The sequence below is a fragment of the Somniosus microcephalus genome, chromosome 20 (genome assembly GCF_052327205.1).
Source record: "Somniosus microcephalus isolate GS21.2 chromosome 20, FLI_Smic_1.0, whole genome shotgun sequence".
In the NCBI taxonomy this organism is placed as follows: Eukaryota; Metazoa; Chordata; class Chondrichthyes; order Squaliformes; family Somniosidae; genus Somniosus; species Somniosus microcephalus.
The window spans coordinates 38127432-38153949 of record NC_141006.1 but is presented as its reverse complement, the minus strand read 5'-3'; the positions used below and the strand labels follow the sequence as shown (position 1 = coordinate 38153949).

Genomic DNA, 26518 nt, shown 5'->3' with positions numbered 1-26518 from the left:
CGTTACTTGTGAATTATCATATAAACACGAAGGAGAATAGGAGAAAATCACTTGGCCATTGGTGCCCACCTCCTGGAAACCAGCTGAAGAGCAGCATGGTGGCGACTGGTAGCTGATGCTCCTCCACCCTCTCGACCACACAGGGCACGTGGGCCTACATGGGGGGAAAATTGGAGGCTCATCAAGGCGAGGACTTTTAGCGCTCAGGAATGGATTTTTTCCCCCCATTTTGTGTACCCAGTGTTAGCATCAAACACACCCGGGCCAGGTATAGTGCAGTCAGCAATAGCCAATCTTAGAATGCTCCCACTACACAAATGTGACATTATCACTTCCCGCAATAGCCAGCCTCCTGAATCTTTTGAATAAACTTTCCAATTCGGTATTAGCTAGTGCCAATCAGGTGCAGGTTTGTGCTCCGAGTCCATTCCTATTTAGAACTGGGTTTCCACTGAGCAGGCTTATATCATGCACAGCCATTACAGCCAGTATCCCCTCAGTTTGGGCTGGATCCAAACACAGGCCTCAGAGATACTCGAACCCACTGCACCACCCAGACTGGGGTCACAAGCTCACAAACACGGGGGAAAAAATGTCCACTACAGATTCTCAGAGATACAACATATTTGAACCTTACAATTTGTCTATGGCCCAGAAATTCGGGTCCCAACGCGTGAGTACGGACGGAGTACTCACACGTGGACCCGATGGAAGTGCCGGAATCTTGCATGCACTACGCATGCGCGGGAAACCGGCACTTCCGATCCTCTGAACCAAGGGGTTCAGAGGTCGAACGCGTGCGCACGTTTTTTTTTTTTTTTAAACAGGTTTTAACGTGCGGGTAAGTCTGTACATTTCAGAAATGTAAAAAGCAGCCGTAAGGACTTCATTTTCAAAGGTAAGTGGTCAATTATTTAAAATTGAAACCTTTCTTCCACAGGTTTTTTACTTTTAAATACTTTAAAGCAAGGTAAGTTTATTTTTAGCCCTGTTTTTTTATAAAATTATTTTTTTCAAAAATTTAAATTTTTGTTTAAAATATAGTTATTTAATTAATGTCATTTATAGTTTATTTACAAAGTGTGATTTTTTTAAAAATTTATTTGAAGGTAAAGTACAGTTTTACAGCCTCAGCATTTATACGTTTTGACAGGTCTATCTGTCAAGACTTATGAATGGAGCATTCCCTGCTCCGATTGGCTGCCTGTTGCTCACGTGATCCCAGGGGAAGCATCGCACTAACTACGCCCCTGGGACACGCCAGCACAGCACGCCGGCCTCTGGGACAGGCCTCGGAGAGGAATTCTACGCAGGCCAAGAGGTCAACTGCCGGCGCGCTAGGCAAGTGTAGGTCGGGGGCTTGCACCCGCGGGAAGCCCCTGACCCGAATTTCTGGGCCATTAAATCTCTCCTGCCATCGACCCTATCACAGACCTTCCCTTTTGTTCTTTCCTCCCTTTCCCTACCTCTGTACTTGCTTAAAACCAGCTACATCTCTAACCTCTTCCAGTGCTGGAGAAAGGTCATCGACCTGAAACGGTAACTCTGTTGCTCTTTCCACAGATGGCGCCTGACCTGCTGAGTATTTCCAGCATTTTCAGTTTTTTATTTTGCTTCTGTTGAACCGTATAATCAATCATTCATTCATTTGTTCATTTTCCGAGATTTTGAGCCACAATTTTAAACAGAGGAACTTTCACTGAAGACAGAGCGAATAGGCACCCACGTCCTGTAATTAAAGAGGTTCCATCTTTTTCCTGCCCGCAGAATATTAAGAGAAAGGATTTCCTCTGTTCACTATTTTTAGTGAGCTCTTAAATGCACCTGTAAAGGTTTGGTTCTTAATATAGCTAACAGAGGAAATCTCCCTCCTGCCCCCACTTCCTGACAAAGAGCTCGCTCTGAGGAAGGAAGCTCTGCTTTAGATCTCCGCTCGAGGTTACCCTCCCCATCGCCAGGGCATCGGCCGATGCCACTGGGCCACGAGTCGCTCCTGTAATGCTGCTGACCACCTTCTGAATTTGCTCTCTCCACTTTGGCCATCGAGCTGAAGTGGGGAACTGTTGGCGTTAACTCACGTTGCACCATTATACAGTATTGCACATCATATTAGCCAACCGGCACCATTTACTACAAAGATTTTCATTTTTAAAAATTTTCCTCTTATTCTCTCCCCTTAACTCCTCCTCTCCCACTACTGGCTTGGAATGCCACAGCCCACAGCTGGCCCACCAGTACCTCACCCAGGTGGCCATTTTCCAGGTGCAGGTCTGGTCTATTAGGGGCTGAAATAGCTGCCTGTGCTATTTCTAGTGCCCTGGTTAACACACACAAACTAAATTCCTTTGTTTTGCTATATTTGAAATGGTTACCCACTAAGTGAAAATAGAGCGCACAAGCATTTGATGTAAACCAGTGTGCTAAAAGACACACACACACACACACACACACACGCAGAAAAGTAAAAAGAGGACAAAACCATGGCAGGCCAAAAGGAACCTAGCGTTGAGGCATTAAATGGAGGCTGTGGGCTAGTGATGGAGCACGCAGACCCCAACCCCACTTGATGGCTGGGGAAGTGGGCAATGATGCTACAGACAGGAGTGCGAGGAGGGCACCTCCTACAAGATGGCAGTTCACCGAGCCCGATGGGAGGTGGCAGGCCAGCTGGCTGCTGTGTACGACAGCCTGCAAGACCCGGGAACAAAAGAGGGAGAAAATGGCGGACTATAAAAAGGAACCTGGCAAGCTGAGGTTACCCAACAGTACCGTGTAGCAAACTGATGATGCAAGATTACATGCTACAAAATGCTGCCTTTCAACCCATCCCACATGTATTGCTTGTCCACATCAAACTCCCACATAACCCTTCGTTGCATCTTATACATGCTCAATGCCCCCGCCCACCCCCCCCCCCCCCAAACATAAGGTAGGAGGAGGTTGGGGGGGGGGGGGCTAAACCATTAAAAAACGGGAACAAGTCCCCAACCTGCCACACACGTGCCCGCTGCCGATAGCGAGGTGTGCGAAAGGAAGCGGGAACTGTCGGCTCCAGAAGGCAAGTGCTTTTTATAGCACTCTGTGTGGGTCATCAGGGGCAGGAGTGCTCCCCCAGGCCCCTCAAGGAAGCCTTCGGCCTCTCTTCTGCCGATCGTGACCACTCTCTAACCCCTCCTGCGATCACAGCCGACCCCCCCACCCCCACTCCGATCTGCAGCCTGACCCGCGATCACAATTGTCGGGGACCGACCCACGGGGTCCCTGGCTGCATCCTCCAGCCGCCCTATCCATTTGGCCGGCTGCTGGGCGGGAAACGGAAGTTAAAAATTCTAACAAGGTCCTGCCATTAGATTTTTCAGGACCTCCATGTCCCCAGCCTTGCCGGGATTCCCCCCCTCTACCGTGCTCCCCCGCATCCTCCCCGTGAATATCGGGGCCAATATTTCAGCAGGGCACACATTCAAGCTGCATCTTACAATGGAAAGCCTTGCCACACTCACATCTTCCAAGAACTTCACACATTAAACCACCGTAGCACAAACATGATCACTTACTGACACCCACGCTGGGCTTTTGCTTGGGCACTGGGCAGCTGTGTCATGCTATTCGGTGTGAAAGGAGACCGATGCAACGGTGAGGAGCACGTTGACTGATATTGCAGTGTTTGCCATAACAAGGCACAGTTGAGGGCAGAGCCATCCCTATGTTGCAAGTTGCTTGCAGACATGCTTGCTCCAGATGGCAAAGGCTCTGCAACTGGCATTCTGCTGAACGACAGGAGGTTGAGGCAGGATCCTCAGTCATTGGCAGGTGGGTGAGCCAAGGTTGGCACATAGGTTTGGGGCCTGCGGATTTCTCCACAATCCTTTTTTCATCTTGTATCATATAAACCATTAAAAAAAAATTAACACAAGGAGTAAAAAAAAATTGTTTTGAAATGTTAAAAATTTGAACGTCAATAATATGAAATAAATCTGTAATAACAGCAACACTACACTAAAAAACACTGGAAAAAATAAAAAGCACAAGCTTTTGCCACTTTAAAGAGCTCCTCTGTGCATAAAGCTACTGTTGATCCGATTCCAAACAAAGGGAAAAGAGCAAATCTGGCACCAATATTGCCTTCTGCTGTTATGTGCTCTTCTAAGTAAGTCTGAATCCTGAGGCCTTAATGAGACTTGTTCCTGACTTGTGCCCAAGCTCTCAGTACACAGGCTTTTCCCCAGCGCATTAGGCCAAAGGCTTCGCCCCAGCACATTAGGCCAAAGGCTTCTCCCCATCGCATTAGGCCAAAGGCTTCGCCCCAGCACATTAGGCCAAAGGCTTCTCCCCATCACATTAGGCCAAAGGCTTCTCCCCATCGCATTAGGCCAAAGGCTTCTCCCCATCACATTAGGCCAAAGGCCTCTCCCCATCGCATTAGGCCAAGGGCTTCTCCCCATCGCATTAGGCCAAAGGCTTCTCCCCATTGCATTAGGCCAAAGGCCTCTCCCCATCGCATTAGGCCAAGGGCTTCTCCCCATCACATTAGGCCAAGGGCTTCTCCCCATCGCATTAGGCCAAAGGCTTCTCCCCATTGCATTAGGCCAAAGGCCTCTCCCCATCGCATTAGGCCAAGGGCTTCTCCCCATCACATTAGGCCAAGGGCTTCTCCCCATCACATTAGGCCAAGGGCCTCTCCCCATCACATCAGGCCAAGGGCTTCTCCCCATCACATTAGGCCAAAGGCCTCTCCCCATCACATTAGGCCAAGGGCTTCTCCCCATCACATTAGGCCAAAGGCCTCTCCCCATCACATTAGGCCAAAGGCCTCTCCCCATCGCATTAGGCCAAAGGCTTCTCCCCATCGCATTAGGCCAAAGGCCTCTCCCCATCGCATTAGGCCAAAGGCCTCTCCCCATCGCATTAGGCCAAGGGCTTCTCCCCATCACATTAGGCCAAGGGCTTCTCCCCATCACATTAGGCCAAGGGCCTCTCCCCATCACATCAGGCCAAGGGCTTCTCCCCATCACATTAGGCCAAAGGCCTCTCCCCATCACATTAGGCCAAAGGCCTCTCCCCATCGCATTAGGCCAAAGGCTTCTCCCCATCGCATTAGGCCAAGGGCTTCTCCCCATCGCATTAGGCCAAAGGCCTCACCCCATCACATTAGGCCAGAGGCCTCTCCCCATCGCATTAGGCCAAAGGCTTCTCCCCATCGCATTAGGCCAAAGGCCTCTCCCCATCACATTAGGCCAAGGGCTTCTCCCCAGCGCATTAGGCCACACTGATAGGTGATGAATTAGCACCAGTAGTGCAGCAGTACTGCTGGGGCACAGGAGCACATTATCTACCCACAAGTGCCAATTTCTCCCCTCCCTAATCTATGGGTGATCTCACTAACTATAGTGCCTCAACAGTTGCTCTGACTGAATTTGGGCTATCTCAGCACAGAGCAGGGATCAAATCAGAGACTTTCCTGGCCAGTATGCCTCAGCATGCAGGGCACCCCCATGGAGTTGTTTCTGGTGAAGATTCACCACAGTGATTTTTAACAAATAATAAAGTGAGTGCAGTAATCAATCCACAGGGATCATTTACATTAAAAGAAGTTCCTTCTCTCACTCCAACTGAGCAATAAGCAATGCCCTCAAGTCTCCTTGGTGCAGGGCCAACCCCAACTCTGTAAATCTGTCTGGAGTGAAGTTCAAAAAGTGGTAATCAATAGTTATATCTCAGTTAAATGAACTGCTGTTCAAAGCTCCAACAGCATTCTTAACCATAGAACTGCTGACAAACAAATCTATGAACAGTCAAACTTTGAACCCACCAATGCAAGACTTACACCTTCACTGGTCATTAATAGAGACTCAAGCCCTGAATTTATGGCATACGAATATTAGTGTACCAACACTCAACACATTTGTACGAAACTCCGCCTTCTCTTTTAATGGCATGGAGAAAGGAATTTCATTCAATCAAGGTAAATATTTGGACGCTAATAAAAGGTAGATCTAATTTCAAGGCCCGAGTTTTAATAAACAACTCTCATCTCAGAGGCTACTTGCATCAGTCTTGGAATCCTCCACATTTACTCCCACTCATGTGGGGACCATAGCTCATGAATAATTCAGTCTGTTCTCTTCTACCATAATCTCACACCTCCGCATATAGTACACCAGGGGGTGATTAAGAATTAGCTGCCCGAATTTGGATTCAGACCTGGTGAGGTAAACCAAACTTTTTATTAAAAGGAAAACTCCACGCTGCAAATAGACAAAACACTCCCCCAATGCCTAGTCTTTTCTACTTTAAATTTCAGTTGAACAGAACAAATATTTTCCGCTTGCTAAGAGCAGTTACTTATCGCAATAGGGAAATCATCGCAGGAGCAACCTTGTCACCAGACCATATCACTCATTGCTGTTGAAACAGCATTTGTCCTCTTTCAACAGAGTGCGAGGTATAATCATTAACATGCACAAAAACATGAACTCTGCTTCTGTTTAACCATCAGTCGCACTCACTTGTCCAGAAATCTCCAAATTAAAAAGCTTTCCTGCTCACTCACGCTTGATCTCTTCCAGCAATAAAAGAACATACAACTGGTAAAACACGCAACGGCAATACACTGCCGACCATATACAAATCATGGAAAATATTACAATTAATGCAATGTAGTATTTGTCCAGTTACAGCATTTACAATTGATTCAAGTCTCTGGGAACAATTTTGGCTGGATAACTTAGACGGTAAAGAGGTGGCCAAGATGGGGTCTCAAGCTGCAACGCTGGCTTAGCCCGCATTTAGCGCAAGATGCATTCTTGGTAAAGGTGTTGACGCTTGCACTAGGAACAGCCGCCCGGAGGATCATTAAGGGGCTGATTGACAATTAAATTGACAATTAAATTGCCTGCTCGCGCTCATTAAGGGGGCTACATGGCATTTTGGTGGATAATGCTTCATTTAATGACTTCTCCTACAGCGACCAGCTGAACAGCAGTAAACAAGTCATTGCTGAGAATTTTGAGTGCTACTTAAAGGTATACATCTTTTACTGTTCAAACTTTCTCCAAGTGAAGAGGACTTCTGAAACACATCGGGAGATTTTCTGGGCCACTTTGTCACGATTTCGCCAACACTCTATCAATATTTAATCTGGAAATTCTCTGAGGACTTCACCTAAAAAGTGTGAGTGCTGTGCTACTCCACCTTATAGGAGTCACCAGGAGAAAGGGCATGCTTGGTCAGGGCACCTTGCCCTTGGTCTGCAGGAGGAGGAGATGAGGCCAGGCAGAGCAGCACCAGCTGCTGCAGGAGAGAGGGACAGGAGGGCGAGATGGGCTCCTTACCCCCCGTACAGGATATCCCTCCTCCTCTGAACCTCCTCAACCAGGAACTCCAGTGCCATACAAGAGAACATGTGCGCCCTCTCACTCAGTCCCTGAGCCATCCTGAAAGCTGCTGCTGTGCATCAGAAAGCACACTCCATACCTTCAGTTGAAGTGGGTGCAGGAAGCCCACACACACTGCTCCACGAAAATTGCATCCAATCAGTACTTGAGTGCTAAACCTGCAGGTGTCTGATTTAATGCCTCCGGGCAAGTTCAAATTATGGTCATCGGCAATTAGGACCAAAATTGCGTGCTAAACCAGACTTTCAAACAGGCGAGCCTTATTAGCACAGCACCCATTGAGCACCTGTTTTCACCCTTTCACCAAAATAACCCCCTCAAGTCTGTAAATCTATGCGGAATGTTAATAAACTGCTCCGATCATTCAAACATGCGCCATGTTCTAGCAAACCTGGTGGTATGGCCAGATGACCTCCTTACTCAAGAGGTAGATTGTTAGCTCAGAACTGTGTTTCAAAATGGCATTTATCAACAGGGATGGAGTGAGGACAAAGGGCAAACAGATGGCACAAGATGAGAAGAGACTGCTGACCATATGGAAATCAGCAAACAGCAGCCACGTAGTACTGGAAAACAACAGAGAACAGGCAAAGGAACTGAAACAACTGCAACCAGATGGACTAAAGTTCCCTTCAGGAGATGCACAGCAGTGAACACCTAATAAACATTAGGAAACATGTGGGAAATCAACAGATCACGCAAGTTACCTATTTTCTTTCTTTTCTTGTTGAAGTCACAAGCACTAACCCGGTATTTAAGTTTACATTAAGGGAAAAGAAATAAGACCAGGTATTATAGCTGTGTAATGAAGGGCAGATAAAGGTTTGTTCTGGCAAAACACATTTTCTATAAACATTAACAATCTAAAATGTGTAAATAGGTCTCAATAGAAATGGCGACTGTGGTACATACCCATTTTATAAATGAAAGTCTAATAGTAAAAGCTTTGGAGTCAGATGTCAGTCAACATGCTCGGGGATCAAACGGCCTGAAGGCTTTAGATCACGCGGTTAGAATCACGTTGGAAATACACACAGAATCCTTGAACAGCGACTTCTGTGTAGAATTGGGTTATACGGACATTGCGAGTTAAACCTACGGACAAATTCAACAACAACTTGCATTTATATACAGGAATCTTTTTTTTTAATCCGGCACGGACAGGACCGCCATGGCGCTGGTTCATCAAAAATTCCGGATAACCGAATGCTATAGTAAAAGATAGGGAGAGCTGACAGCTCCGTATAAAGCAACAAACCCTGTTGCTTAGCAACAACTGTAGAACAATGAACACAAGTTTCAAGCGTCTCTGTAGCTTAGCAACAGCTGCAGCCACACCCTTACACAGCACAGATGGAAGGCGGCAAATACCAATATGAAGTAAAACCTACTCCTGAATTTTGCCGGTTAACCAAGATTTCCGGTTATTTCGGTGCCGGTAAGTCAAAAGTTTCCTGTAGCACCTTTAACATAGTAAAAAGAAAAAGGGTGGCTAAAGTGAACGTTGGTCCCTTAGAGGATGGGACCGGGAAACTAGTGGTGGGGAACATGGAGATGGCAAAGACGCTGAACAAATATTTTGTATCAGTCCTTACAGTAGAGGACACTAAAAATATCCCAACACTGGACAAACAGGGGGCAATGGGGGGGGAGGAGCTAAACACGATTAAAATCACTAAGGAGATGGTACTCAGTAAAATAATGGGACTTAAGGTGGATAAATCCCCCGGACCTGATGGCCTACATCCTAGGGTCTTGAGAGAAGTGGCGGTAGGGATTGTGGATGCATTGGTGATCATTTTCCAGAACTCCCTGGACTCAGGAAAGATCCCGGCAGATTGGAAAACTGCTAATGTAACACCCTTATTTAAGAAGGGAAGTAGACAAAAAGCTGGAAACTATCTGTGGTTGGCAAAATGTTGGAGTCCATTATTAAGGAAACAGTATCAGAGCATTTGGATAAACATAATTTAATAGGACAGAGTCAGCATGGTTTTATGAAGGGGAAGTCATGTTTGACAAATTTGCTCGAATTCTTTGAGGATGTAACATACAGGATAGATAAAGGGGAACCAGTGGATGTAGTGTATTTGGACTTCCAAAAGGCATTTGACAAGCTTCCACACAAAAGATTACTGATCAAGATAAAAAATCACGGGATTGGGGGTAATATACTGGCATGGGTGGAAGATTGGCTATCTAACAGAAAACAAAGAGTTGGGATAAATGGTTCGTTCTCAGGCTGGCAATCAGTAACTAGTGGTGTTCCGCAGGGGTCAGTGCTGGGACCCCAACTCTTTACAATCTATATTAACGATTTGGAGGAAGGGACCGAGTGCAACATATCCAAGTTTGCCGACGATACAAAGATGGGAGGGAAAGCAGTGAGTGAGGAGGACATAAAAAACCTGCAAAAGGACATAGACAGGCTAAGTGAGTGGGCAGAGATTTGGCAGATGCAATATAATGTTGGAAAGTGTGAGGTTATGCACTTTGGCAGAAAAAATCAAAGAGCAAGTTATTATCTAAATGGAGAGAAACTGCAAAGTGCTACAGTACAAAGGGATCTGGGGGTCCTGGTGCATGAAACACAAAAAGTTAGTATGCAGGTGCAGCAGGTGATCAGGAAGGCCAATGGAATCTTGGCTTTTATTGCAAGGGGGATGGAGTATAAAAACAGGGAAGTCTTGCTGCAGTTATACAGGGTATTGGTGAGGCCACACCTGGAATACTGCGTGCAGTTTTGGTTTCCATATTTAAGAAAAGATATACTTGCTCTCGAGGCGGTTCAGAGAAGGTTCACTCGGTTGATTCCAGAGATGAGGGGGTTGACGTATGAGGAAAGGTTGAGTAGGTTGGGACTCTACTCATTGGAGTTCAGAAGAATGAGAGGCGATCTTATCGAAACATATAAGATTGTGAGGGGGCTTGATCGGGTGGATGCGGTGAGGATGTTTTCACTGATGGGTGAGACTAGAACTAGGGGGCATAATCTTAGAATAAGGGGCTGCCCTTTCAAAACTGAGATGAGGAGAAACTTCTTCACTCAGAGGGTAGTAAATCTATGGAATTTGCTACCCCAGAGAGCTGTGGAAGCTGCAACATTAAATAAATTTAAAATGGAGATAGACATTTTCCTAACAGATAAGGGAATTAGGGGTTACGGGGAGAGGGCAGGGAAGTGGACGTGAGTCTCGATTCAAATCAGCCATGATCCTATTGAATGGTGGAGCAGGCCCGAGGGGCCGTATGGCCTACTCCTGCTCCTATTTCTTATGTTCTTAAAACGTCCCAAGGCACTGCACAGGAGTATTTTAAGACAAAAAAATTGACACCGAGCCACGTTGTGGGGCTGAAGGAGATTACAGAGATAGGAAGGGGCGAGGCCATGGAGGGATTTGAAAACAAGAATAAGAATTTTGAAATCAAGGCGCTGCTTAACCGGGAGCCAATGTAGGTCAGCGAGCACAGGGGTGATGGGCGAACAGGACTTGGTGCGAGTTAGGACACGGGCAGCCGAGTTTTGGATGGCTTCAAGTTTACAAAGGGTGGAATGTGGGAGGCCAGCCAGGAGTGCGTTGGAATAGTCAAGTCTAGAGGTAACAAAAGCATGGGTGAGGGTTTCAGCAGCGGATGAGCTGAGGCTAGGGCGAAGACGGGCGATGTTACGGGGGTGGAAGTAGGTGGTCTTTGTTATGCTACGGATATGTGGTTGGAAGCTCATTTCGGGGTCAAATATGACACCAAGGTTGCGAACAGTGTGTTTCAGCCTCAGATAGATATTCGGGAGAGGGATGGAGTCAGTGGTAGGGAACAGAGTTTGTGGTGGGGACAGAAAACAATGGCTTCGGTCTTCCCAATATATTGGAGAAAATTTTTGCTCATCCAGAACTGTATGCCGGACAAGCAGTCTGACAATTTAGAGACCGAGGAGGGGGTCGAGGGAAGTGGTGGTGAGGTAGAGCTGAGTGTCATCGGCGTACCTGTGGAAACTGGCGCTGTGTTTTCGGATAATGGCGCCAAGGGGCAGCATGTAGATGAGAAATAGGAGGGGGCCAAGGATAGATCCTTGGGGGACACCAGAGGCCACGATGAAGGAGAGGGAAGAGAAGCCATTGCAGGTGATTCTCTGGCTACGATTATAGATAGTTAAGAATAGCCCAAAATAAGTGCTAGGATGCTGCTCAGCTGAAGTGCATGGGAAACATATTCATTAAAGGATTCAAGGAGTTAGATATATTTCTTAAGGCTAAAGGGATCAAGGGATATGGGGAGAAAGCAGGGACAGGGTACTGAATTTGGATGATCAGCCATGATCTCATTAAATGGTGGAGCAGGCTCGAGGGGCCGAATGGCCTACTCCTGCTCCTATCTTCTATGTTTCTATGTAAAGGATTACAAGTGGCCCAGAATCAGGCTGCTCACCAGATGGGCAAAGCTTGCTGAGAGCAGTGACTAAAAGTGACATTTCAATATGTGTGAGTCAGCATATCAGAGACACAACATGGGAATCCATGACTGATGAGAGAGTTGCTGCAAAAGCCTATGAATAAAACCAGATAAGACAAACTGGCCTAGAAATTTGTCTCGGGCGGTGACGGAAAACGGGCGGTATCAGTATTCCAGAACTGAAGATCAGGCGCTGCGTATAACGGACGGCCAATCCGATATGTTTGCTTTGTGCCTCCGCCCGAGATAAATTTCTAGGCCACTGACCCTTAAAGTGTATTAAAAAACTTAACATAAAATGTAGCTTTTACTTTAAGGAATTTGGAAATTATTGTCTAGGAACTAACTCCCGAGTGCTGTGTGTTGAACGGAAAAAGTAACTGGCTGTACAGACTGTGATGTTATTTCTATAAAATGTATCATCCAATGAGAAACTCTCCAGAAGACAACTCTAATGTTGGGATACAGAGACTAAAGCACCTTAAAGAGAGGAGTGATACACGGTTAGGAAACTTAAAAACAGAAAAGGTACAAGAATTGATCCATTCTACATGAAGCAAAGTGTAAAGTCCATAAGCATCGAAAACTCTCAAAATTGCCAATAAGTATTTCAAATCTAAAATAAGGGCCAATTACTCCATCAGCCTCTGAAATGGGCACTCATTGACTCAATCACCAAATAGAGGGGCAATGAGTTTGCACAAGGCTATTATATCAGACAATGGCCCAAGTCCTGCCGTTCTCACGTGGCCAGTTACAAAGCCATATTTATGTTGCAGCCTGATTTAGAGTTCAGATTCTAGGAGGGGTGATAGCAAGGTGACCTGCCCAAGTTGCTCCCCTATTTTGATATTTCGGGTTGCCGCCAGTCTTCCCTTTGGAGGCTGATCGGCTACAGAGACCAGTTTTTCTGCACATATCCGGAATACTGGTAAACATAAAAAGATAGCCATCCCTTTTGCTGTTACAGATGGATAGCACTGTTGTAATCACATTGCATGTCATGCACCAGTAATGTGACAAAAAACTGCTTGAAATATTTTGATTGCCCCAGAAAGAGAGAGGCCTGCGTTCATGACTCCTTCCTCAACAGTTGGCCAAACCCTCTGGTGTGTAAAACTACAGTACAAATATACACAACTGTGCCGTCAATGTACACGCCCATAAATGCTGCATTAAGAAAATGTGCAATGACACCAATATATAGACCGCTGTACAATCTTTCTCTTTAAAGAATTTTCAAAGAATATGTTTTCACCTTGACTCTTAATGGTTGACTGCTATGATGTTTGGATTTGTAATGACTGGCATTGATTACTGATGTTGGGGCCGAGTTGCTTCAGTATACTCGCATCTATTTTCCAAGCGCACTGAACAGCTCAACATATTCAGTGGGCCACAGGAAGAGGCAGCGAGATTCATGAAAACCAATAGATCTGCACTGCTGCCTGGTCTACGGAGGGCAGGTTATTTACTTTGAGGAGTGCCAGTGATGATGGCAGAGCCACTCAGCAACACTCAACGCGAGAGAAAAAATGATCACTTAAGATCCAGAGGTCAGCTATCTGGTGAAGGGGGAGCTAAGGAGGGGCTGCTAAACTCATCAATCGCCAGCCCACACCACCTCCTGAAGTATAATAATTACCTATACACCCCAACTCTCTTTATATCTTTCTCTCTTCTCTCCCCTCCCTTCCCCCTGCTTATCTCTTCAGCAGCACTGGTTAACAGATGTAAAGACACTGTGCTCTGAAGATTATTCTGGTAACTGAAGATGTTACCATTTGGTGCAATATTCAGGCGATTGTTTTCATTGATTTAACCCTTGTGCTGCTGCTATACTCTGTGCAGTCCGCTGTATTGTTTTGCTAGTCTATTGCTGGAACTTAATAAACTCCTTGTAAAAAACACCTCCTGTGTTAACATTTACTGTTTCCCTGTGTATTTGAAGTCAATATGATCTTTGATATAACAACAGAAAATGCTGGAAAAACTCAGCAGGCCAGGCAACATCCGTGGAGAGAAATTAGAGTCAACGTTTCAGGTCAAAACCCTTTATCAAGACTAAAGAGGCACAGGGAATGAAATAGATTAAGAGGCCGGGCTGGGAGAGAACAAAAGAGAAGAGACATTAAGAGGTATTCAAAACGAGACGAGATGGTGATAGGACTAGTGGAGACAAAAGACGGCTCTAGATTAGGTGTGAAATGCGCTGGCAGAATGGGAGACAGCTGCCATGTGGGAGAGAGAAAAAAAAGGAAAAGGGGGAAGGGTCAAAACAGAGATGTGGATAAAAAATATGAAAAAATGTAATGGGGCCGAGGTTATGATCTGAAATTGTTGAACTCGATATTGAGTCCGGAAGGCTGTAAAGTGCCTAATCGGAAGATGAGGTGCTGTTCCTCGAGCTTACGTTGAGCTTCCGTGGAACAATACAAGAGGCCAAGGACGGTGAGGTCCGAGTGGGAATGGAGCGGTGAATTAAAATGACAGGTGACCGGAAGCTCGGGGTCACCCTTACAGACTGAACGGAGGTGTTCTGCAAAGCAGTCACCCAATCTGCGTTTGGTCTCCCCAATGTAGAGGAGACTGCATCGTGAGCAGCGAATACAGTATACTAGATTGCAAGAAGTACAAGTAAATCGCTGTTTCACCTGGAAGGGATGTTTGGGGCCCTGGACAGTGGGAAGGGGGGAGGTATAAGGGCAGGTGTTACATCGCCTGCACTTGCACGGGAAGGTGCCAGGCGAAGGGGAAGGGGTGCTGGGGGTGATAGAGGAGTGGACTAGGGTGCCTCGGAGGGAGCGGTCCCTATGGAATGCTGAAAGGGGAGGGGAAGATGCATTTGGTGGTGGGATCACTTTGGAGGTGGCGGAAATGCCGGAGGATGATCCGTTGAATGTGGAGGCTGGTGGGGTGAAAGGTGAGGACAAGGGGAACCCTATCGTGGTTCCGGGAGGGAGGGGCAGGGATGAGGGCTCTGAGAGATCTTTGATAGCTGGTGACAAAGGTTATAATAATTTCTGCCATCAGGAAGTGCAATCACTTTGAATCAACTTTACCCATATTGATGAACTTTTAGAATTTAATTTTTACCAACTAGTGGTAATGGAGAAATACTGTGTGTATTAAATACTAAAGGGCCTATCTTGGGGAGGCCAGTGATCTTACTGGCACATTAGTACCAGGGAGAAGGAAACCACACAATCATCAATTCCTGCTGGTAAACTATAGGGCTTAATGTACCTATGAGCATGTCATGTAGATCATGGATGAGACAGTGACATTCACCGCCTGTTCCAGCACTAAGTCCTGGAATCAAGCTTACTTTCAACAACAACTTGCGTTTATATAGTGCCTTTAACATGGAAAGAGTCCCAAGGTGCTTCACAGAAGTTCATGGGAAAATCTATGCTGAGCCATTGGAGGGAGAATTAGGGGGGGGTTTTACCAAAAGCTTAGTCAAAGAGGTGGGTTTTAAGGAGGGTCTTAAAAGGAGCGGCAGAGGGGTTCAAGGCAGGAATTCCAGAGTATGGGGCCTAGACACAGCTGCCAATTTTGGGGCCCAGAGGAGTGGGGGTGGAGAGCTGCACAAGAGGCCAGAATGATTAGAACAGAGTTTGGGGGGGGGGGGGGGCGGGGGTGTATGACTGGAGAAGGTTACAGAGATAGGGAGGGGTGAGGCTATGGAGGGATTTAAACAGCACCACCTTGTGTTTATATAACGCCTTTAACATAGTAAAACATCCCAAGGTACTTAAACATAACGAGAATAATTTTAAATTTGAGGTCAATTCGAAAACAGTTTTGTAAACTCTCAAATTAAAATTACAAATATGTATATTAATTTTTAAAAAGGACAAAAAAAATCAAAAACAGATGGAGCCATATCTTTAATATGGCATGACATTACACATCTGTTCAGCTCACAACTGGGAGCAAGGGTTTCTGCCCTTGCCCAGATGTCTGCTTTTAGCTCTGCCGTTGGCAAGAACTCGGATTTGGTAGACGGCCAACTTTCCACTACCGGTGAATTTAAATCACATCGCCCAATGGGAAAGATCCCCGACACAGACCCAAGTCTATTTCTCCACGTGGCATGGGCTCAGCCACAAACCCCATATTGTTCGAAGCCTGTAGCCCCACTTTAATGTCACAAATAACAATCATGGTTACAGCTGGTTAGGTGCAACTTAAGCAGCAGCTCCATACTGAATTTATCTAATTGCTTCTCACAGGGGAAGAACATACTCCTTTTATGAAGAGGGGTGAACAGAACAGAGTAGAGTGAGCCGGGAATTTATACCTACTCTTGAAACACAATTGTGGGCGACACTGTATCCGTTGGAGGATATTACAGGTTAATGCCTCTACCCTACTTCTCCGGTTTTATTGCAGCTGTGTTGCAAACTGGATAATCTTAAATTCCATCCTATTTTTGACTGAAACCATCACGATTTTGGTTGCCAAAGTCGTAACAGTAACAGGAATGCAGCTGTAGGAGCGAAGTGCGTCTTTTTCAAAATATATTAGGTGTTCCCACACGAGGGGAAATGTTTACATGCAGACTCAGTTCCTGGAGCAGCCCATCGCACAACCCCTGCGGTTTTACTGCCCCTGTGAGCAATGTTTCCATGACAGGTCCACACCAGAACGAGCGTTATCTTGTTCCACTACAAGATGCGCAAGAAGGGCTGAAGCGTTGTTCTCTCTGATTTTCCCTCTTTCCTTGTGAAAGAGTTTTGCACAATATCCTACCCCAGGATGGTGTTGATTTAGCTGACTTCTGCCAGAATGTCAGGTGGGATGCTATAATTGACAGCAGTGCCTTTGAGCTAAGGAGGACAACATATCTGCCCAAGGTTCCTATTCCTGACTGGTGTCCAGTAACACTTGCTGAGTTTGTAGATGTCCAGTGAAAACAAGATTGAGCATGGTGCCCTCCACAGTCAAATAGCCACTGGCCCTCATTTTCAGAGCCACACATGAATAAGCGAGCCAACACCTTCGGGGACAAAGGATAAACTTGACCTTTAGTTTTTAATAAAGTATCTCAAACCTGCTTTGTGCCAGTGTTGAGATGAGGAACTCGCTGTTCCAAGCCTGCACTCTACCGTTCTGTGGGTGTGGTAAACTGCCCCTATAATATAATGGGTCACCGTGCTGGCTCTGCACAATGAAAATCTAGATATTACCGATGAAATAGTACCCCCAAGGCCTCAGCCACCATAATTAAGCTCTGGTGGCACAGACTTAAGCTATGTTCACCCTACATTCTGGACCTTTCTCCAGTTTCTCTCCTTTCTCGGGTCATGTCTTCTCATCTTGTCCATGAGACCCACCTCCTGTGCTCTTAACTCCCCCTTCACACTAAACTGCAGACCACCCAACATCCTTTCCTGGCCTCCATGCTAGTTGACATTGTAAATGCTTCCGTCTTCTCAGCTACTGTCACCTACCCTTTCAAAACTGCCGTCATCACCCACCCGTCAAAAAGCCCACCTTAACCCCTGTCCTTGCAAACTACCATCCGTCTCCAACCTCCCTTTCCTCTCAAAAGAATGTGCTGTTGCCTCCCAAATCTGTATCTATCTTTCCTGCAACTCCATGTTTGAATCTCTCCAAATCAGGATTCTGTCCCTGCCACAGCACTGAAATGGCCCTAATCGATGCATTATCTTTTGTCATCCTCTCTGCAGCCTTTGGCACAGTCGACCACACCATCCTTCTCTCCATTATCCAGCTCAGTGGTATAGTCCTCGTGTGGTTCCACTCTTACCTATCTAATTGCAGCAACAGTATCTCCAGCAATGCCTTCTATTCCCACCCCTGCATTGTTACTTTCATCATTTCCCAAAGATCTGTCCTTGGACCCCTCCTCTTAACATCTAGAGATAGGCGCTCAGCTCACAGGTACACTGACGACACCCAGTTCTACCCCTCCACCATCTCTCTCGATCCCACCACTACTTCTGCGCTGTTAGACATCCAGACTTGGATGAGCTGCAATTCCCTCCAGTTAAAAGACTGGGAAGAGTGAAACCATCACCTTCAACCCCTCTCCACATTTTCCATGCGGGAGCCACTGATTCCATCTCTCTCCCGCCAGTGTCGCAGCCTGAACCAGGATGTTCACAATCTTGGCATCATAGTCGACCCCAAGCTGAGCTTCCGACCCCATATCTTCTCCGTTACAAAGACTGCCTACTTCCACCTCCAGAACATTGCCCACCTCTACCTCTTGCCTCAGCCCATCTGCCACTGTAACCCTCAACCTTGCTTTTGTTACCTCCATATTCAACTGTTCCAATGCGCTCCTGGTCGGCCTCCCATTCTCCACCCTCTGTAAACTTCAGCTCATCTAAAACTCTGCTGCCTGTATTCTAACCCACACCAAGCCCTGCTCAGCCACCACCCCTGCCCTTGCTGACCTGGACTGGCTCTCAGTGCCCCAGCACCTCCAATTTAAAATTCTCAACCTCATGTTTAAATCCCTTTGCAGCCTCTGCGTAACCTCCTCCAGCCCGACAACATAAGAAATAGGAGCAGGAGTAGGCCATTCGGCCCTTCGAGCCTGCTCCACCATTCAATGAGATCATGGTTGATTTTCTGCCTCAATTCCATTCACCGGCCCTATCGCCATATCTTTTGATGCCCTTACTAGTCAGAAATCTATCGACTTCTGTTTTGAATATACCCAATGACTGAGCCTCCACAGCCCTCTGGGGTAGAGAATTCCAAAGATTCACCACCCTCTGTGTGAAGAAATGTCTTCTCTTCTCAATCCTGGTGTGGAGATGCCGGAGTTGGACTGGGGTGGACAAATGTAAGAAATCACACAACACCAGGTTATAGTCCAACAGCTTTATTTGAAATCACAAGCTTTCGGAGCGCTGCTCCTTCTTCAGGTGAAGTGGAGAAATGCATAAAGACACAGCTTATATAGTCAGAGAATCATGTCAGATGTTTACAGGTAACCTTTCCAACTGCCATTCATCGCACCTCGGCAGAGAGATAATCACAGCAGTCAAAGGTGTGAATGGTGTCCAAACAGGTCAGTCAGGGAAACATTACATCAAAGAACAATGAGGTGGGGTCACAAGGGGTCAAATATTGCAGATGCTGGGGTCTGTATGAAAAACAAAAAAAGACAAAAAACATTTTTTTTGGCTGGAAATCACAGCAGGTCCAGCCGCATCTGTGTAGAGAGAACAAGCCAATGTCGACTCGAGTCTGGATGACCCTGCATCAGGTGGGGTTACATGTAGCGTGACATGAACCCAAGATCTCGGTTAAGGCCGTCCTCATGGGTGCGGAACTTGGCTATCAGTTTCTGCTCGACGATTTTGCGTTGTCGTGTGTCTCGAAGGCCACCTTGGAGAATGCTTACCCGAAGATCGGAGGCTGAATGTCCTTGACTGCTGAAGTGTTCCCCGACTGGGAGGGAACACTCCTGCCTGGTGATTGTTGCGCGGTGTCCGTTCATCCGTTGTCGCAGTGTCTGCATGGTCTCGCCGATGTACCATGCTCCGGGGCATCCTTTCCTGCAACGTATGAGGTAGACAACGTTGGCTGAGTCACATGAGTATGTACCATGTACCTGGTGGGTGGTGTCCTCACGTGTGATGATGGTATCTGTGTTGATGATCTGGCATGTCTTGCAGAGGTTGCTGTGGCAGGGTTGTGTGGTGTCGTGGTCGCTGTTCTCCTGGAAGCTGGGTAATTTGCTGCGAACGATGGTCTGTTTGAGGTTAGGCGGCTGTTTGAAAGCGAGTAGTGGAGGCGTGGGGATGGCCTTAGCGAGGTGTTCGTCGTCATTGATGACATGTTGAAGGCTGCGAAGAACATGGCGTAGTTTCTCCGCTCCGGGGAAGTACTGGACGACGAAGGGTACTCTGTTGGTTGTGTCCCGTGTTTGTCTTCTGAGGAGGTCTATGCGATTTTTCGCTGTGGCCCGTCGGAACTGTCGATCGACGAGTCGAGCGTCATATCCCGTTCTTACAAGGGCGTCTTTCAGTGTCTGTAGGTGTCCATCGCGTTCCTCCTCGTCTGAGCAGATCCTGTGTATTCGCAGGGCTTGTCCATAGGGGATGGCTTCTTTAACGTGGTTAGGGTGGAAGCTGGAGAAGTGAAGCATCGTGAGGTTGTCCGTGGGCTTGCGCTACAGACCCCAGCATCTGCAATATTTGACCCCTTGTGACCCCACCTCATTGTTCTTTGATGTAATGTTTCCCTGACTGACCTGTTTGGACACCATTCACACCTTTGACTGCTGTGATTATCTCTCTGCCAAGGTGCGATAAATGGCAGTTGGAAAGGTTACCTGTAAACATCTGACATGATTCTCTGACTATATAAGCTGTGTCTTTATGCATTTCTCCACTTCACCTGAAGAAGGAGCAGCGCTCCGAAAGCTTGTGATTTCAAATAAAGCTGTTGGACTATAACCTGGTGTTGTGTGATTTCTTACACTTCTCAATCCTGAATGGCCTACCCTTTATCCTGAGGCTGTGGCCCCTGGTTCTAGACTCCCCAGCTAAGGGAAACATTCTCCCAGCATCCACCCTATCAAGCCCTGTAATAATTGTGTATGCTTCAATGAGATCCCCTCTCATTCTTCTGAATTCAAGAGAATACAGGCCTAGTTTACTCAATCTCTTATACGACAGTCCCTCCATCCCAGGAATCAATCTTGTGAACCTTCGTTGCACTCCCTCCATGGCAAGTACATCCTTCCTTAGGTAAGGAGATCAAAATTGTACACAGTACTCCAGGTGTGGTCTCACCAAGGCCCTATATAATTGGAGTAAGACTTCTTTACTCCTGTACTCAAATCCTCTTGTAATGAAGGCCAGCATACCATTTGCCTTCCTAATGGCTTGCTGCACCTGCACATTCACTTTCAGTGACTCATGTACAAGGACACCCAGGTCCCTTGGAGCATCTGCATTCCCCAATCTTTCACCATTTAGGAAATACTCTGCCTTTCTGTTTTTTCTACCAAAGTGGATAACTTCACATTAAATTCTATCTGCCATGTTCTCACCCACTCACTGAGCCTGTCAAGATCCCCTTGAAGCCTCTTCACATCCTCTTCGCAACTGAAAGTGCCACCTAGCTTTGTGTCAACAGCAAATTTGGAAATGTTACATTTAGTCCCCTCATCCAAATCGTTGATGTAGATTGTGAATAGCTGGGGCCCAAGCACCGATCCTTGTGGTACCCCACTAGTCACAGCCTGCCATCCTGAAAAAGGCCCGTTTATCCCTACTCTTTGTTTCCTGTCTGTTAACCAATTCTCAATCCATGATAGTATATTACCCCCAATTCCATGTGCCCTAATTTTGTTCACCAACCTCTTGTGCAGGACCTTATCGAAGGCCTTTTGAAAATCCAAATACACATCTACCGGTTTCCCTTTGTCTACTCCACTAGTTACATCCTCATAGAACTTCAATAGGTTTGTCAAACAGGATTTCCCTTTCATAAATCCATGTTGACTCTGCCCAATCTTACTATTACAAGAAACTTTGTGCTATCCGGCACCGACGGGACCGAGCTGTTGCCGTCCCATCAAAACTGCCGGACAAACCAGCGCTAATGTTGAAACATACGGAGATTTTGAGCTCCGTATCTGGCAACAAACCCTGTTGCTTGCTTCTAAACAGTTGGCCGTACCTTGCAAGCGTCTCTGTAGCTTAGCAACAGCTTCAGCGAGACCTTGCAGAGCCTGACTGGTGAAAAAAAACCTAACGAAAAGAAAAAAAAACTAACGAAACGGCTCCTGATTTTTGCCGGTGGCTCGAGCATTCTGGACAGTTAACCTCCGGATAAACCAAAGTTTCCTGTAGTTTCTAAGTGCCCAGTTATTGCATCCTTTATAATAGATTCCAGCATTTTCCCCAACTACTGATGTGAAGCTAACAAGTCTGTAGTTCCCCGTTTTCTCTCTCCCTCCTTTCTTAAATAGCGGGGTTACATTTGCTATCCTCCAATCTGCAGGAACCGTTCCAGAATCTATAGAATTTTGGAAGATGACAACCAACGCATCCACTATCCCAATGGCCATCTCTTTCAAAACCCTAGGATGTAGGTCATCCGGTCCTTGGGATTTATCGACTTTTAGTCCCATTAATTTTGCTAGTGCTTTTTTTTTTAAACTAATAATAATTTCTTTAAGTTCCTCATTCTCGCCACACCCTTGGTTTTCTCGTATTTCTGGGAGGTTTTTTGTGTCTTCCTCCATGAAGACAGAAACAAAGTACTCATCTAATTTCTCAGCCATTTCCTCACTCCCCATTATAAATTCTCCCGTCTCTGACTGTAAAGGACCTACATTTACCTGCGCCAGTCTTTTCCTTTTCACATACCAATAGAAGCTTTTACAATCCGTTTTTATATTTTTCGCTAGTTTGTGCTCGTATTCCATTTTCCCTTTCTTTATCAATTTCTTGGTTCCCCCTTTGCTGATTTCTAAAAAGATCCCAATCCTCAGGCTGACCGCTTTTTCTGGCAACTTTGTAAGCTTCCTCCTTTGACTTAATACTAGCTTTCATTTCTTTTGTTAACCATGGTTGGATCACTTTTCCTTTTGGGTTTTTATGCCCTAGAGGAATATATGTTTGTTGCAAATTATGCATTATTTCCTTGAATGTTAGCCATTGTATGTCCACCTTCATACCTTTTAGTGTAGTCTCCCAATCCATGGCCAACTTGTCCCTCATACCCTTGTAGTTTCCTCTGTTTAGATCGAAGACCTTAGTTTCAGATTGGACTACATCACTCTCAAGCTTAATATAAAATTCAATCATATTATGGTCACTTGTCCCTAAAGGCCCCTTTACCACAAGATTATTGTAAGAAGTCACACAACACCAGGTTATAGTCCAACACCCCAGTCCAACACCGGCATCTCCACACCATGGCTACTATCGACACCACAAACTGCCGGCTTAAAACTGTTCGACTATAACCTGGTGTTGTGTGACTTCTTACATTTGTCCACCCCAGTCCAACACCGGCATCTCCACACCACAAGATTATTGATTAGCCCTTTCTCATTACACAGTACCAGATCCAGAATAGCCTGTTCCCTGGTTGGTTCCTCCACATACTGATCCAGGAAACCATCTCGCATGCATTCCAAGAATTCATCCTCCACACCATTAGTGGTAATTTGATTTGCCCAGTCAATATGTAGATCACCCTAGAACTTTCTGTTCCTCTGACTCTGGTCTCCATCCCTTTGCCCCGCCATTGGTGTCGGTGCCTTCAGCCGCCTTGGCCCCACACTCTGGAATTCCTTCCCTGAACCCTTTTACCTCTCCACCTCCCTCTCCTCTTTTAAGACCCTCCTTAAAACCCATTTCTTCAACCAAGCTTTTGGTCGCCCCTTGTAATATCACCCTCTTTGGCTTGGCATCGTATGTCTTTTGGTTCTTCTGTGAAGCACCTTGTTTTAAAAGGAGGTACACAAATGCAAGTTGTTGTAAATGCTCCACCCCCTGATCACTTTCAAAAGCCGCCTTGGTCCAGTTCCCTTTAACCACGAATACATCTGTCTTTTTTTTAATCCTTTAAGCCCCTTGGGACGATTACTACTTTAAAAACTCTTTTAATGCAACTTCTCAGTGATGCTGGTCATTCACATTTACCCGCGCCTTGCAGTTCTTTTTAATTGTTTTTCAATTTTTAAAAAAAAAGTCAAATCCCTGAATGATCTTGGTAAGTGGGATCCCTGGATGGTGTGCACGCTGAGCTACACTCACATGTTAAAGACGTCACCGCCCTCACTGTAAACAAAATGTGAAACTCACTCGGTACAAACTGCGGACTGAAATAAGCCCCAGACTTTGTTAGAAAATTGCAATACATCTGGGAACATTATAATTGCAGTGAGTGCAAAATTCAGCACATTTGCAGAACAGGAAAGTTGCACATTCAGGCTGATCGGGTCATTGATTTTAAAGTGTTGCACAAAGCGGCACCTTCCCGTCCTTTTTCTTACTCGATCCTGATTCTTACATATTTGTTTTTAACATTGCACCGAGAGCTCCGCGAAACTCACCAGCTTCTTCCCCCTCTCCCCGATCGTTAATTTAGCGCCAAATATATAACAGGAATACCGAGCGCTGCAGCAGCCCCCGGGGGTCGGCTCGGAGGCGCCTCCCCTCCCCAGCGCTCATACTCACCGCCTGGGCGTACAGCTCGGCGGAGAACCGATCCGTCAGCTTCATAACCCCGGTGAGCATGAAGAAAAGTCCCAGAACGATTCGGACAGCCACGAACACAAGCGCCATGATCACTGGGTTCAGCAAATGAACTCGCAACAAGCCACAAGGCGGAAGAATGCTTAAAGGGACACACACGCTCAGCCCGTCAACCACTGGCTCAGCCCACTGGCACCTGGCTCTCTCTCTCTCTCACACCTCACAGCAAGACCACACATTGGCAGCGACCTTTTTTTTTGGTTTAAAATGTGACTTACTTTTTCATGCATCTTATTTTTCAGGTAAGCGTTGCTCCCTGTTTGTTTAAAGAGGTTTGTAATGCGTTTTATTTTTCTGATAAATCTCACTCCTGATGTTCACTCCTCCTCTTACGTTGACAGTTCTGCTCACAGCAAGCCAAGATGTTTTTTTTCAGAACAAGCTGTACATGCTAACGTTGCCGCCCGTCTGGTTTTTTGGCTGGTCAGTTTCAGTCTTAGTTTTTTTATTCTCAAAATTAAAGCCAGTTTTCAGCTGCCCCCTCCGCCCCCCACTGAATTTACAGTATGTTCACTGCCACAAAAAGGGCCAGAACATGTGGCCCAGCTCCCAATTTAGAGCTGGGATCTGGTCCTAGGATCATCCAACTCCTCCAGTCAGTTAGGATATAGAGTTTGTGCAAGGGCTGAAGATGATGGATTTGATCTTCCCAATCTTTAACTGGACGGAATTGAGCTCATCTAAGACTGGATGTCGGACAAGCAGTCTGACAGCACAGTGACAGCGGAGGGGCTGGAAGAGGTAGTGGAGAGGTTGTGGCTGGGTGCCTCAGCCTATGTGGAAGTCGACCCATGTCTTCTAATAATGTGGTCAAGGGGCAGCAAGTATATGAAGAAGAGAAGGGACCGAAGAAGGTGCAGGGGCAGGAAGAGTCATTGTCGGAGATTGTCTGGCTACAATTGGAACAAAGCAAGGGCAGTTCCACTGAGCTGGACAACAGAGGAAAGGCATTACATAGAAACATAGAAGATAGTAGCAGGAGTAGGCCATTCGGCCCTTCGAGCCTGCTCCGCCATTCAATGTGATCATGGCTGATCATCCAAATTCAGTACCCTGTCCCTGCCTTTTCCTCATATCCCTTGATCCCTTTAGCCTCAAGAAATATATCCAACTCTTTCTTGAATATATTTAATGAACTAGCCTCCACCGCCCTCTGTGGCAGAGAATTCCACAGGTTCACCACTCTCTGGGTGAAGAAATTCCTCCTCATTTCAGTCCTAAATGGCTTACCCCTTATCCTTAGACTATGACCCCTGGTTCTGGACTCCCCGGCCATCAGAAACATCCTTCCTGCATCTAGTCTGTCCAGACCTGACAGAATTTTATAGGTTTCGATGAGATCCCCTCTCAATCTTCTAAACTCCAGTGAGTATAAGCCCAATCGACACAATCTCTCCTCATATGTCATTCCTGCCATACCAGGTATCAGCCTGGTGAATCTTCGCTGCACTCCCTCCATGGCAAGAACGTCCTTCCTCAGGTAAGGTGACCAAAACTGCACACAATACTCAAGGTGCGGTCTCACCAAGGCCCTGTACAACTGTAGCAAGACATCCTTGTTCCTGTACTCGAACCCTCTTGCTACGAAGGCCAACATACCATTTGCCTTCTTAACCGCCTGCTGCACCTGCATGCTTACCTTCAGCGACTGGTGCACAAGGACACCCAGGTCTCTTTGCACTTCCCCTTCTCCCAATCTATTGCCATTCAAATAATAATCTGCCTTCCTGTTTTTGCCACCAAAGTGGATAACCTCACATTTATCCACATTATAGTGCATTTGTCATGTTTCTGCCCAATCACCCAACCTGTCCAAATCGTGCTGGAGTTTCCCGACATCCTCCTCGCAGCTTACCCTCCCGCCCAGCTTTGTGTCGTCTGCAAATTTGGAGATATTATATCCAATTCCCTCGTCCAGATCATTAATATATATTGTGAACAGCTGGGGTCCTAGGACCGATCCTTGCGGTACCCCACTAGTCACTGCCTGCCACTTGGAAAACGACCCGTTTATTCCAACTCTTTGCTTTCTGTCCGCCAACCAGTTCTCTATCCAAGTCAATACCTTGCCCCCAATCCCATGTGCCTTAATTTTGCACGCTAATCTCTTATGTGGGACCTTATCGAAAGCCTTCTGAAAGTCCAAATACACCACATCCACTGGTTCTCCCTTATCTATTTTACCAGTTACATCCTCAAAAAATTCCAGTAGATTAGTCAAGCATGATTTACCTTTTGTAAATCCATGTTGACTTTGTCCGATCCTGTCACTGCTTTCCAAGTGCTCTGCTATTACATCTTTTATAATAGACTCTAGCATTTTCCCCACTACCGATGTCAGGCTTACCGGTCTATAATTCCCCGCTTTTTCTCTACCACCTTTTTTGAATAGTGGGGTAACATTAG

The 26518-nt window shown here is 46.3% G+C and overlaps 1 protein-coding gene across 2 annotated transcripts in view; it reads right to left on the bottom strand.

Moving 5' to 3' along the window:
• LOC147103127 (transmembrane protein 35B-like) overlaps nt 1-24261 on the bottom strand; it is a 108354-nt gene extending 84093 nt beyond the window's left edge. The window contains exon 1 of one of the 2 annotated variants that reach the window (XM_085962454.1): nt 24035-24261. In XM_085962454.1, the coding sequence (XP_085818580.1) occupies nt 24035-24142 (108 nt within the window). In that variant the 5' untranslated portion in view covers nt 24143-24261. The remainder of the gene's footprint in view (nt 1-24034) is intronic. The other variant, XM_085962453.1, reaches the window with a different exon arrangement.
• Between the last annotated feature and the right edge of the window lie 2257 nt (nt 24262-26518).